Here is a 14,426-nt window from a genome sequence, read left to right as displayed (position 1 = left end):
CAGTTTCCCACTCCCATGCCAAAGGCTGGGGTGAATCATTCTCGTGCTTCTTGGTCTGAAGTACAGACTCCCTTATGGCTACATCCTTCAGAACTCAAATGCTGCTTCAGTTCTGCCCAGCCTCAGCAAACATCTTGAGAGAGGTCATAGTCTCCTCGTAAGCAGCAGCTTCAGTTTGCTGTATAAAAATATGAAGCATGCTTTATTCACACACAGCTTCAATTCACTACAACGTTAAAAGCCCACAGGTCACGTTTGTATGATGCAGTTAACATAAAACTAAGAGCTTATTGCAATCAAAATAAATGGATCATTAATCCAGGGTATTCCAAAGCAGCTTTACTAATATACTAAAATAAATTAGAATAGAGAAGCAAGGTTGCAGTTAGCATGTCTTTAAAAAAAAAAATTGTAACTCAGTAACAATACATGCCAGAGATTCAGATTAGAGACACATGAAAGGAGAGGCACAGGAAACATGAGAGCAACGTGACTTAGAAGCACCAGAAATACATTTAATGAGATACAGAAAGGAACTATATGCCATTCTTCTTCTGGCTGTATATTTTCCTTTCTTTCACATTTCCTTCCCATCACTTCTATCCTAACACTCTGGCAGGTTTTCATTCTTCATTATCATGAAAAGAGAGTAACTGGTCTCTTTAACAATCAGATCAATAAATGGGAGGTTAATCTGTAATATGAAGAAGGTTACTCAGTGTAAGAGAAGGTCAATCACTTGATTTTTTTTAAATCACAGATCAGGAGAAAAGCAGGTTAGCAAAGTATGTTGCAGAGACAGCAGCTCAGGGCAAGTTTTTTGGAACAAACTCGCTTACTGTCTCCTACACAAATGGATCATAGGAGAGTCCATCATATGAAGGGCAGAAAGGACTGAAAGGCAGATTGGAAAGAATCAAGAGCATAAACGATATGAGCCAACATCTCTATTGCCCACACATTGCAAGGCTTAGAAATAGAGAAGAAAAAAAAGTTCAGTAGATCATCCAAAGTAGTCACTGTGCAAAAACTGTACGTAAAGCCAGCCCACATACAATCTGTGCAGAAAGAGGGACTAGAGGAAAAAAAAACAACAACAACCACATATGAAACGTCCACATTTATTAAAAAAATGGAAAATGCCAAAGACACTTTAGGCTGCACTGAATTTATATCCATAAACATACACTTTCCCCACATATTTGCACAGCTCCTAAGATTGTTAGGACATGCTACATTAAAAAATTAAATAAATGCAGGAAGCAAAGCAATGGTCTCCTCAGCGCCTCCTGCCCGTAAACAAATGCAGGCAGAATCACAGAATCATTTGAGTTGGAAAGGACCTTTAAAAGTCATCTAGTCAAGCTCCCCTGCTACGAACAGGCACACCTATAGCTCAGAACCCCACATACTTACACCTACGTACTTTTATAAAAGACAAAAGGCACATGAAAGCCCACACTAAAAAGTATTTCTGAGGAATTTATTCTACTAACAGTTTTTTTTTTAAAACGTTCTCAAGAAGAATCTCAACTCTCTATGTTTTGGTTAGGTTTTAAACTTGATTCAGTAGGATTTCACTCACATAAATCACAGAAGAAATGTTACTAATTCACAAGGACAAAGGAGAGTCTTTCAAGACCTCCCATCTGAAGGGGTTGCAGTGTGAGGCAGTAAGTACATGTTTCCTGGGCTCAATCTCCTGTGTTCATTTGTCACGTGCATCCATTCCAGATGCAGCAGCAGGATGCTGCTTAGCATGATGCCACTTCCATTTCCCTTCACCCATTATAAAATATGATTTTTCGGCATTGCTTCTGAAGGAGACATCTGTTGTTTGTCTTGAGCATTTGAAGAAAAATTTCTATTTCCCTTGTTCATACTGATATTGCTTCAGTAAATACACCTTTGTTTTTTATGACTGCACTGTCACTCTAAGTGGAGCCAGAAAATGTGCTGCAGCACCTGGAATTCCTGAGCAATAACTAGATCAACCCCAGTCTTAGAAAGAATAAGACTCGTTTGTAATAGCAGATCTTTGTAATGTACTTCTTCTCTATGCTTTGGTATGGATGGCTTAAATAATGACTTGGCCTCTTTAATAGCTCTTGATGCCTCCTCTCCTCATGAAGTGAGGAAAGAGGGAAGAAGGGGAAACACAGTATATAGTCAAAGATCATGTTCCAAACCAAATATATATAGCAGTGCAGGAACACTTTTCTGTGAAGCTTTTGCATGCAATTTTTAAGTTTTCTGATAATTTTAAAGCCATCCCAAGTACTTTTTAATGTCCATTTATGCTGTGACTCTGTTATATTGTAATTTCAGTGGAGAATTCATTATTGTATCATAAAAGTTCCAGATTTACATTTTTACACTGAGTTATAATTGCCAAATTTGATCAGCAATTTGACTGTCACTTCAGTTTATATTGAGCCATTCTGGAAAAAACAACATGCGTTCAAGCCTGTCATTCATTTTGAATCTATATCAAAAGCAACATAAAATGTAGTCATTTATCAGAGCCTGAAACACTGCAATATTTTCTTGCAGTATGGCATTAATATGTCTCTTTCGTGCATTTTCCATGCTAATGTGAAACTATTATTCTGTAGAAAAAGCAATCTAAAATTTTCCAAGATTCAAGCAATCAAAATAATTTATCCAACCATCAAGTAAGGTTTAAAAACATTAAAGAGACTAAAATGTGTTCTCTCTCCCTGCTCCCCTCCCCTCCAAAAAAGCAACACACAACAACAACCATCCTACAAGAAACAAACAAGGAGGAAAAAAAGCAAGAAGCAGTAATGTACTGCTATGCTGAAAATAAGAAGTCCTTCCCCATTAAAGGACGACAGGAGGCATTCTGCCATTCACATAGAAAAACAATATGAATAACTGCATTAAAACCCAGATTATATTCTGTGTAGGACAGATTCAGAGTTGGTGAGACACTGAAGAATATTAATTCTGCCTAAATTTAGGTAAAATTTGCCATCTCTTCTAAAGTAACCTTGCTCTGGCTAATTACTACTACACATCTATGGACTTTGTCAGGGACTAGAATAATCTTGCCAAGGGTATAGTTAATCTGCTCAGAAGAGAGACTTCTCTTGCAGGAATCTGCTGGAGCTAGTGTTATAGGAAGAGATCTTACAGGAGGGAACACCTCAGACCTCATAGGTGCACATGCACGTACCTGACTTTGCCTACTCTGACACGACCACATCTAGCCACACATTACAGTACATGCACAACCTCTAGCCCAGGGGCTGAATAGCAGAGCAGAACAACAAACTGACTGTTACAGATAATTATGTTATCTGATGCAAAACTGGGAGATTTAATCACAGTGAGGCAAAAACTCATGGGGTGAAGCACTTATCTCACACTACAGAAGCTGCTAGAGTTGCAGGGCTGTGTATGGAGAGCCTCTACTTCCCAGACATCAGCTCTGAATAGAGAGACAGGGAGCCGTTGTGCTTCCCAATCTTCACCTTCAAGCAGAACTTGTACAGTCTGGTTATAAAGTGTTCTTTCTTGTCCTAAACATTTCTTTACATGCTCACAGTACTTAATTTATAGAACACTATTTTCAGAGAGCAATAATAAATAAAGAGGTTAAAAATTCCTAAACAAACTCATCTATTATTCCACTTGTATTCTAAGTACAGGTATGAAAAATTATGCTTCTTTAAGCAAATGAGCACCTTAAGTTATTCTGATAAATCTACACTTACACACTCCAGTGAGCAATCCAATTTCCAGAGCACCCTGTTTTAACACGAATGTCCTAACCAAATCCTAGTTCAGATAATTACTCTGCCTGGCTACATCTCTTAGCGTCATCGCATCCTGTCATAAACTGCCATATTAGCATGGAAGCAAACTGCTAAAATCCCCACCGCATTTTAAGCTCAGAATCAATGGCTTATCACTGATTGATGAAACATTTAAATCGTAAAGGCCAGATTTTCTGGTCTGCTATGTCCCATTTACACTCTAAGTTCATCGTTTTTTACAGACAGCAATGGGCTGAGTGCAGGGAGCTGCCCTGGGTGGAGCTCCCATGAGCTGCCATTGGTCCCAGACCATGCAGTTTGCTGCTCGCAGGGTTCTGAAGAACACATGCAAATATTCTTCAGCTACATCAGGAAAGTGTCCTGGCAGATGACAATCGGATGGAGCATCTGCCAAATGCTGTTATGTCCTGTCACCGGAGACTTGGCTGACAGTTTCAGGCCCTGGATGGTAACCAACAGGAGATGGGGGGGAACGAGATGCTGTAGCTGTCAATTAAATCCATGTTTCAGCCAGTGACTGCTTGCTAAAATGAGGACAGATCTCCTGAAAACACAGGAAAAAGAGGGGATAGGGAATTCCTTTTATAAGATCTGCCAAGAGATTTGAAAATGGCAGCGCAAGACAGTGCCATACCTGTGAAACACTGCCTAGAGTAGTAACATGGCAGCCCTAATCCAGGAAGGTACAGGCATCCAGCCTGGAGTGGCATTTCTGATGTTAGCTGCACATACACCTCACCATTTGTGTTCCTACAGTTCTATTAATATATTGCTATTATAATGGTGTTTAAATAGCGGGCTTGAGTTAGCAGGTGTTTGCATTGACTTAGAGGCACGTCTTCTCCTCTTTGAAGACAGATGTGAGAAAGAAATGAAGGTAAAGAATTTGAAAGAGAAGCAGGACACCCTATTTAGCTCAGGGTTTCTTCAACTCCTTCTCTCATGACGCAAACTTCACTTCCCAAGCAGACGTCCTCAAGCAGGCCTCTTCCCAGCAGTTTTTCATAAAGATGGGAGGGATTTCTCTATCAAAGACATATTTTGACAAAGACTGCACAGCCCAGCCCATCACCCCATGCTGCTCCTTCAAACTTGGCAATTCTCAAAAAGAGCTGGAAAGCAATGAATCACAATAGAGCATGACCTTAAAAACCAGTTTACACTGACATTCTCAGAGAGGAGTTGGTACAGAAGGTTGACATCTCCTGTTAAGGCCTTTCCACATTTTAAAGAAACATTCAAAATTGGTAGTGCTATTTTGTTCAGTTGAGGTAATTTTGTCTCATGACTGTAAGGCACGTTTCTGATAGATGTAAGATTTTCAGCTGCGGATTCCTGAGCTGCCTGTATTTAACTTGTCAAGCTCTGAATTAATTTTGGTAAGCCTTATCTAAAGTAACCAAACATGCCTGCTCCTGGCCTGGGTCCACCAAAATAGTTAGCATACACTCATTTTTGCTGAAGTCAATTGCTATAAATGCCTGCATCAGCATATTGCTAGATGAAGAACATAAGTTACCTGCCTGAGCATTAAAAAGAAAAAAAAAAAAGAAAAAGAAAAAAGAAAGAAAAAATAAGCAGAATTGTTCGTTCTTTCTTCTCTTCAATCACCTGTCTGCACACATGGGCTGCATCTCACAGAGCCACACATGCAAGGCATGGTGCAGCCCGGCTCCCAGCCACAATGCGCCCACAGCGTGCTGTGGTTCTCTGGACCCAAACACAAGAGCTTCATTCCCCACACAGGGAGGTGAGGAGGTCTAGGAAAACAGTGAGTGGCATCATGCCCGGGGAGGGGATGAAGCGGACCTTGGTGTTCATCCCTCAGCAGTGAGGGTTCCTGCATCCCACTGCTCAGGTAAGGGAATGGAGTCCCCACTCATCCCTGCAAAATATCCACATGTTGGCCTGCACAGAGCTTTCTCAATCTGACATTTTCTTTCCTATGAATCTGAAATGACTGTGCTTTAAAAAATATGGCTGCACACAATAACAAGTGAAAACACATTACCAACGTGAAGTTAAATCGAAATACTACTAAATATAAAAATCAGCCCATTTTATCCTGCAAGACACACTCTGTTTAGTAACATTGCTGAAAATTGATAGGTATTAAATTAACCACAGGAGGGCTCCCTCTGGTATACTGAATACAACAAAACATACTGTTAATTGCCAAAAATAATATCATATCTTAAAACTAACAACAGTTTCAGACCTCAAACGATATTTTCCTCAGTAGGCTCCAATATTTACAGGGGAATAAAACTATACATGAGCAATTCAGATTAAAAAAGTGAATTACATAAGTGTTAACTGTCTGACTGTTAAATACTTGCTGGCAAAGAGACTGCCAATGCACTGCCTGTCGAGGCACCACAGTCTGGCATGCAGTGTCCTGTACAGGGGCCTGTGGGCAGCCACACTGGCATGGCAATGGAGGGACCTAGAGAAAAAAACAGGGACTGAACACACTGGGAACACACAGAATAGGAATGAGGACCTGCCTCAAACAGCACATGCACAGAAACTGAGGCATTGTCTTATCAATAACTCTTATTTACTGTCAGCCACACACTCCCCAAAACAGTAAAAGTCAATGTCAGCAACAGTCAAGCAGTTGCTTTTGTGGACTTTGTCACCCTATTTACTCCTCTGCTAGCAAAGAAGCAAAACTCTTCTACCTCACAGGTTTATGGTGAAAGCAACCATCAGTAACCAAGACAGCGAAACACCTACACAACCAGCCAAATTCTGTCAGGACAATTATAGGAAACAGGCACCTAACCATGTCCTAACTCAGCCATGCTTAGTACAGCAGTTTGGAGCTGTTGAAATCAACTGGAAAAGCATTGGAAATACAGTAATGGAGAAAGAAATGGAATGTTTCACTTCTAACATGCAGCTTTTCTCGCAGTAAAACTGACTGGCCTAGGCAAGGCACCCAGCGTGTACCACCAGTGAACAAATGAAGCTGACTGTCCCCCCAAAAATCATGACCATCAGTTCAGCCTCGAGCTAAGTATGAAATTTCATTTCTTTCATGGACTTCAGAAACTAATGACCTTTGTAAGATAGATTTCAGTCCTAAACCACTTCCTGGATTCAGAAACCAAAGTGGGTGCTTCCACAGCCACCAGACCTGGAAGACGTATCTTATGCCTGTTTTCCAACCTGAACATAGCCAGGACTTGTCACAATTACGTTCTCACTATCCTGATGAGTTGTTAGACACATACCTCACATACCGTAAGAGAAAGACCTAATCATCAGGCTAACAAGACAGAAATATGGGATTCACGGGACAAGGGAAGGAGAGCGTGACTCCATCCGATTGAACAGAGCCTTTCTCTGGCAGAATACCTGCATTTTGATCACTGCTTTCGGCACAGTACATGCAGCGGGGGGGAATAAAAAAGGAAAAAAAAGGAAAAAAAGGGACAAACACCGGAATAAAAAGTGCAAACACCATTAGACCTGAAGTGGTCAGGCAGTTGGACTCGGTGACCTTTGAAGGTCCCTTCCAACCAAATTATTCTATTCCTAAGTCGCAGTGCTTCCCATAGAAGTGCCTGAAGCAGAAGGGTGATGTTGCACGCAACACTGCACCAGAGAATAAGCAAAACAGGGTAAGAAATATACCTTCTTATACAGGTGTCAGGAATTACTTCACTAGACTGCTCTCCTTTTTCAGTCAACAACACTGGCATCCTATAAAAGCAGGCACAAAGTCATCTCATAACACTTTGCACCACAGCTATATTATGGGCACTGGAAAGCTGCAGCAGGAAATTTCATTCTACTACATGAAGTTCTTTTTCACCTACTGCAACTGTATAAAAGAGCAGGTTACAGCCTTACTGCAGCCAGATAAAGCAGCACTAACTTCAGTTAGCATCAGAGTAGCCAGATTTGCACTAGGATTACATCCTGCTGGTTGTACTATGCTGTTCCCGCAGCAAACTAAACTGAAATTAAAACCTTTATCAGCATATCCTAATATCTAAACAACATACCTTGAGATTGTGTCAAAAGAAAGTATCAAACAGGATACTAGTATCACAAGTAATATCTCAATGACAAAAAAAAAAAAAAAGTTAAACTATAGAAACTGTCATTGAAACTTAAGAATACGAAAATGTGATAAAGAATTTATAAGGCTTCTTTAATTTCAATTTCTTTTATTCCTATCGAAAACCAACTTAAAAAGAATTCAAACATAAATTTTAGAAGTTAGGGGCCATATCACATACAATATTTTGTCTGTACTGTTTTATTGTCAAGCAATATTTTACAGTTCTTTGCTCCATATAAGGCAGATCTTAATCTCTGGCTCTTTACTTTTGAACTTCACTTTAAATATTGTGCTAAACTAAACATAATTAACAGTATTCAAAATACATTGACCAAACCTATCAATATCACAAGTGAAAACCTTGAAAAAGTACGTTAGGCAAAACCGAAGTACAAAACACTCAAAGGTCAATAATGCACAGAGCACTAACGTACGCAATCAGAATCATTAATGCTGCCTGAAATTAGTGTTGTCAATAGCATTTTTTATCTTATAATCTGTCCTACAGAACTAAAAAAAAGAGATCCTCCACTCAAAAACAGACAGAATTTGCATAATGACAAAAAAACATCTTATGTAACTTCTTGGAGCACGACTTTAAAGAAGAAAAAATATTACTATAAATTGCTATATTACAATTTTTAGGCAATGCTAAAGAGCACAACTGCCCTCTCTGAGGCACTGGGACACACAGCACTCAGGGGACACTGCTCACTGACACAAGCAGACTACTTGTGGCACACAGACTATTTTTGAACCCTGCTGTCAGGGTCACCATACCTCAAGCAGCTGCCACCATCCCTGCTTGACCAGAGCCACAGCAGGCACCCAAATTGGCTGAGAAGCTGGCAGAGCCCCATTCCCAGCCCAGTTTGGAGATGTCTGCTTCAGCAATGCTTCACAAAGTTTCGCCCTCCCCTAGTCCGAGTATTGAGATTGCACTGCATCACCTCCTCAGAAACACCTGATGATCAGAAACATCATTTAGCTGTTATTAAAACAAGAGGGCGGTAATTGTAAAGGTTGCATTACTGCCAGCAGTAGAGCAGAGAGACATGTTCAGTATGCTGTTAATATATTAACTCATGACAGCTCTGTCCCTCTTCCACAGTCATTACATCCCATAGCAAACTGACTGCCTCCACCTGCAGACCTGGGTAACCTAACACTGATACAGCAGAAGCAACAAAAGCCTGTTACAGTTCCAGTGGGATTGACCTTGAACTGATATCAAGTCACTCTACACGGGGAGTAATGGTACGCCAAGGGCAAAGTCAGAGCCTCAACACTCAGTGCAGTCATTCACCTTCAGATAAGAGGGAAGAAAAAGTTATCTATTACAACGTTTCTAACGTGATCTTCTCTGTTAGTATCTTCTTTCTAGCATAGTCTCAATGACCGCCCTCTTGTGATCTATTTTATACTTCAGAGAGTTGGACTCAAAACTTGCATTGCAACCTTCATGCTTTGTGTGCATTTTGGGTTATGATGCACGCACCAAAAGGCACAAGAACCATGTCTGCATCGTGCTCTGCCACTGTCAATCTGCTGTCCTTACAGGGCATGACATTTTCAACACCTCAGCTCTACCAGTGACAGTAGAAATACACTGGAATCAGCTGCAAAGTTCAAAGTTTCATTGTCAGTTTTATTGTTTTCCCATTAAACTAAACCCATATCTGCTTAATTAGCATTCAGGTGAGGAAGAAGAAAAAAAAAAAGAAAACTAGTAAAAGAAAACCCTTTCAGAAAACTTAAGATTTAAAGTACATCATGACTATGTCTCACTAGCCCTTCACAGATGTTCAGCTGCTGCTCTCCAAGGTATTCTTACATCATTTTATCCAGCAGCATTTCTTTTTTTGACACTGTTTTGCAGTGATGCTAGCCAGTCACGCTGTACTTAGGGCTCAGACTGGAACACACAAAGTTCACCTTATCTCAAGGCATACTGCCCTTAGAAGAGCCATGCAAAGAACATGACAACGATTATTTGCATTGAACACTTCAGCTTTCCTAAATCACAATGTAAATCAGATACGGTGAAGACTACAGCACGCACCCTGCAAACTAATGACAGATACTTGCAATCAGGTATAATCTTCTTTCAGCAGAAATTATTTCCAACTAAAATCTAGCACCTGACATCTACTGCATATTAAAACCCTCAGAAGGACAGAGTAAATTGGGAAGCTACCCTTCACATCCTCCTGTCGTAATTAGGGTATCCTCCATTCAGCACATTTCATTATTAAACTGATGACACCTCAGAGGACTAACTTCCAGTCGCTTATATAAACAAAAAATAAAGCATGTTGCTGTTCAGATGAAGCAAGTGACTTAAACAGTCAGCGTGTGGAGAATGCGTTATACACTCAGGTGTTGACCCCTGACATTAAGACCACTAACGCACCAAAGTGACACATGGTGCTACCTAATGCATTCCAACATCAAGGTGATGTGACTAGAAGATTGAGCAACCTCATAATTTCTTACTAATGACCTATAAAACATTTATATTGTATTTAAATCACAATTATAGTGCTGGTGCCGAAGTGCAGCACTGTTGAGCAGAACACACACAAGCTTTAGTAAATTGCAGGCAGCGTTTTAAAGCACTATGTTACAACTCCTTCAAACTAAACTTCCCTCGATGCAGGTCTCACTGTGATTTATGAGCCGTACAGAAACCCAATGAGAGAAAGAACAACTTCAGGAGGAAAAAAAAAACAAAAAACAAAACAAAAGAACAAAAGAAAAAACAAGACAGAAAGCAACCAACATCTTATGTCAACTACCGTTATTAATAAGGGTGAAAGAGGCAGTTTTAAACTGTGAATATTTAGAAGCCTGCTGCGGCACCAATCTGACTAGAAGTTACATGCAGAGCACACTTGTAACGGGTCACACTGGTAATGTCCAAAAGATTTAAAAAAAAAAATAATAAGAAAGAAAGAAAAAAAAAAAGGCTGTCGAACACTCCTTTGAGTTTTCAGTGGAAAGGAGAAGAGCGGTGAGTTGGCAAGAGGGATGGCGAGCATCCAGCCACACACCGCCAGACAAACCAAAGTTGGGGGCAGAACTCCGCTCCTCTCAGCACAACCCGCTGCCTTCAGCACGGCGCTGAACTCCCCGCAGCCCGCATGCTCCCGGCCCGACGCACCCGGCACCCTACGCTCGTTCCCGCAACTTTCACAGCCCCGGCCATCTCATCCCCGCTCAGTCCGGCTACCTGAGGCTCGGCGGGCTCGGCCGGCTTCACCAGGTGCTTCTCTCTGTAGAGAGACCAGAGGCCGATGTCGGGCAGGAAAATCAGCGCCGCGGTGAAAAGCAGCGTCATTTGCAGAAATCTCTTCTGTTTCCTCTTCATGGCCAAAGCCGGGCTGCCGCCGCGGGGCCGCGTCCTTCCCTCCCCGCCAGAGAAACTTCGTCCGCCCGCCTCACGCCCGCCCGCCCCGTGCCCGGGCGGGGCCGCCCCCCGCGGCGGAGGCGGAGGCGGTGGCGGTGGGACCGGAGCTGGCGGCCGCTCTCCCCGCCCCGGCGCGGCGCTCAGCGGCGAAGGGGCCGCCCCCGCGGGAGCGCATGGAGCCACCTGCGCGCGGAGCGGCGCGGCTCGGCGCGGGGCGGGACAGCGAAAAGGAATTGTATGGGGGGAAGAAAGAAAAAAAGGAAAAATAATAACGATAATGACACAAAGACAGCGCGGCCGAGTAATGCGGGAGCGCCGGGGATGCGCGGAGCCGCCTCACATCCCCCTGCCTCCCGGGGCGGGGAGGCGCGGCATCGTGAGCTCATCAAGCGCAATTTGCTAAGCAAGAGTTAAAATACATCTATATTAAAAAAAAAAAAAAAAAAAAAAAAAAAAAGCTGAGAGGGCGGCGCGGTGGCACAGCGCTCCCCTCCGCCGAGGGGTCGGGCGGCGCGGCTCCCCCAGCACGTGCGCCCGGGATCGGGGCGGGGTAGGACAGCTCCCGTCTGTCCCCGCCGCGCTCCCTCATGCCGTCGGGACCGCGCATCTCCGCGGATCAACGGAGCCCCGCGGGGGCGGCACGGATACGGGGCCGTGGGCCAGAGCCGAGCATCGCCGCGGCGCAGGGGCACCGGCGCTGCCAATTCCCTTTCTGGTCCGTCCTCCTCGGCGCTGCGTGGACCGCGGGAGGAGCCGCACCGCACGGGAGCCGTGGGACGTTCCCCCCGCTTCGGGAGGAAATCCGAGAGCTGGGGGTGTCGAGGGCATGTGGTTCTGCTGCCTTGTTGCATCATTTGAGCTCTGTATCTGAGTTCAGCTGCTCGCTCCTAGGTCACCGTTCCCTTTCCTCTAAGCAATACGGGAGAACGCTCGGGTAAGCTCACAGCAAGCCAGTGTGTGCTCTTTCAGCTTAATCTCCTTGAGCAGCAGGGAAACGTACCCACTTACAGCATATGCTTAGAACATATGTCATAAAATAACGATACATCTACCTTCCTTTTTTCTGACCCCTGGATAAAAATTATCAGCTGTGGCCCACATTTATATTGATGGTTTAAAATATTTCTAAGCATCGGGGTCTAAATCCTACAGTGAGAACTCTCTTCCCGTGTCCAAAGTGTGTCTCTAGGAATGGTGGGAAGCAGTGTCCTTCCCATGGGTGAGATTGATCTTGTCCAACTGCAGAACTGCCTTTTGCAGAAAGCATTTCCTACACATGCATAATACAATAGGATAGGCAGCTAGCAATTATTTTTAGGAGAGTAGCTGGAGATAAAGGGAAGCTTGTGGGAGGAACAGAAGTCTGAAGGTGGGGTGGGAAGGAAAAGTGCAACGCTGAGAAACAGGACTAGAGGGGAACCTCAAGAGGTCAGCTCCCACACGGCTCTGCCCCAAGGCACGATCACTGCGCCTCTGTCATTCCTGACAAGCGCTGGGCTAACTCATCTAGAAGCCTCCAGTGACAGCACCGCTCCAGCCTCTTCAGGCAATCTGTTCTGACTTGCATCTACAAACTTTTCTTTCATGTGTAACCTGAACCCGCTTTGTTGCAATTTCAGGTAATTACACCAAGGATAAAAGAGTATTCTCCTCTGTTTTTACATCGCAAAAGTCCACTTCTTCACGTCGTGTTCCACAAACAGCCCAGGACATCACAACCGCTGATGTGTTCTACCATTCACCATGAAGGTATCCAGCTGATCTCTACCTCTCTTGAAGTCCAACATACAAAACTGAGCATGATACACCACTTGGGTGCTTGTAGGGGAAGGATAATTGTGCATGGGTCACCATGTGTGCTCTTTTTCTAAGCTTCTATGTGAAGTGTACACTTTGTTTGCAGCAGCTTTATGCTGCTACCTAATGACTGTTTTGCAAGCTCTGGTTGTTAATGTTTTCCTTGAACCAAATCCCACCTCTTCTATTGTTCCCATCTCTGTTCCTATGGGTGAATACATCTCCCTTTTGCCCTGTTTCCACTCAATATTATCATTTTCCTTCCAGAATCTCTCTTCAATTTGTCAAAAGCACTTTGTGTTTAAGCCAGTTGTATACAAACATAATAAAAATAATTTCTATTCTTTAAACTAGGCTGTTAGTGTGAACTTGAGTGGATTCAGATCCAGGACAGATAGAGCCTTGCAGAGCTTTACAAAAGACAGCCTCCCACATTTAATAGTGAGCCACTGCTACTTTGTTCTCTCTGCAGTTTCCAGGCAATCCTGCGCTCACCTTCAGTAGCTGCAAGACCTACGTGAACTAGTCTTTCTTAGACCAGCATCAAGTGCAAGGCTTTGCTCTGCTGTCTTAGTGACAAAGGAGAGACATCAGTATTTTTCTTTCACTCCAGCCAGGCTACAAGGATGTCATGGTATCATGTCCAGAAGAATTACATTAAAAAGTTTTGTTTGGTATTCCTGGAGCTGAATCTGCTAAAAAGTACGAGTATTCACAAAAAAAATCAAAGGGCACTTATCTTCTTGTCAGGATTTCCACTTACTTTTCAGCTAGACATTCAGGGTAGGGAACTTAGGTAGCACGCTGAAGATTTTGATTCAGCTGCCATTTTGTCTGCAGGGATCCAGCCCCAATATTCTACTCATTGTGAGAAGCATAATAGCTATAACCATCAGTTGCTATAAGATTGTATAATAGTTTAATAGAAAAAGAAGCTGACGGGAAAGATGGGGCATCCTGGAATTCCACAGCTTGCTGGTTAAGTCCCTCTCTAGAAGTAAAAGGGAATGCAAACATTTACATTCACTCTCAGGAGATGGAATTCAATTTCCAAAAAAATGAGAGTGAATTTGTGGTAGCAGCTGTAGTCCATAATTCGCAAATTCAGGTTTCCTTTGTGAAGAATAAAGGCACTGTTTTCAGCAAATATTTTTTTCCCCACACAATCATAAGCCATCTAGCTACAATAAGAATTGCTGAAATTTTAAGATGCTAGTGTAACTTAAAGGAGAAAAAATAAATAAAAAAGAAACCTTAAAGTCCTTGCTTGGTGATTCAGAAGCTTCAGCCACACATCAACACAAGTGGCTCGTCCAAAAACTTGTAGTAGGATATACAGTTT

General features: G+C 42.8%; 1 protein-coding gene across 2 annotated transcripts in view; it reads right to left on the bottom strand.

Moving 5' to 3' along the window:
- GALNTL6 (polypeptide N-acetylgalactosaminyltransferase like 6) overlaps positions 1-11,632 on the bottom strand; it is a 430,337-nt gene extending 418,705 nt beyond the window's left edge. The window contains exon 1 of one of the 2 annotated variants that reach the window (XM_085222467.1): positions 11,111-11,632. In XM_085222467.1, the coding sequence (XP_085078593.1) occupies positions 11,111-11,248 (138 nt within the window). In that variant the 5' untranslated portion in view covers positions 11,249-11,632. The remainder of the gene's footprint in view (positions 1-11,110) is intronic. The other variant, XM_085222466.1, reaches the window with a different exon arrangement.
- Positions 11,633-14,426: the final 2,794 nt, after the last annotated feature.

This window comes from Meleagris gallopavo, chromosome 4 (genome assembly GCF_905368555.1).
Source record: "Meleagris gallopavo chromosome 4, MGAL_WU_HG_1.1, whole genome shotgun sequence".
In the NCBI taxonomy this organism is placed as follows: Eukaryota; Metazoa; Chordata; class Aves; order Galliformes; family Phasianidae; genus Meleagris; species Meleagris gallopavo.
The sequence above is the reverse complement of the archived record's forward strand: the minus strand, read 5'-3'. Positions and strand labels throughout refer to the sequence as shown.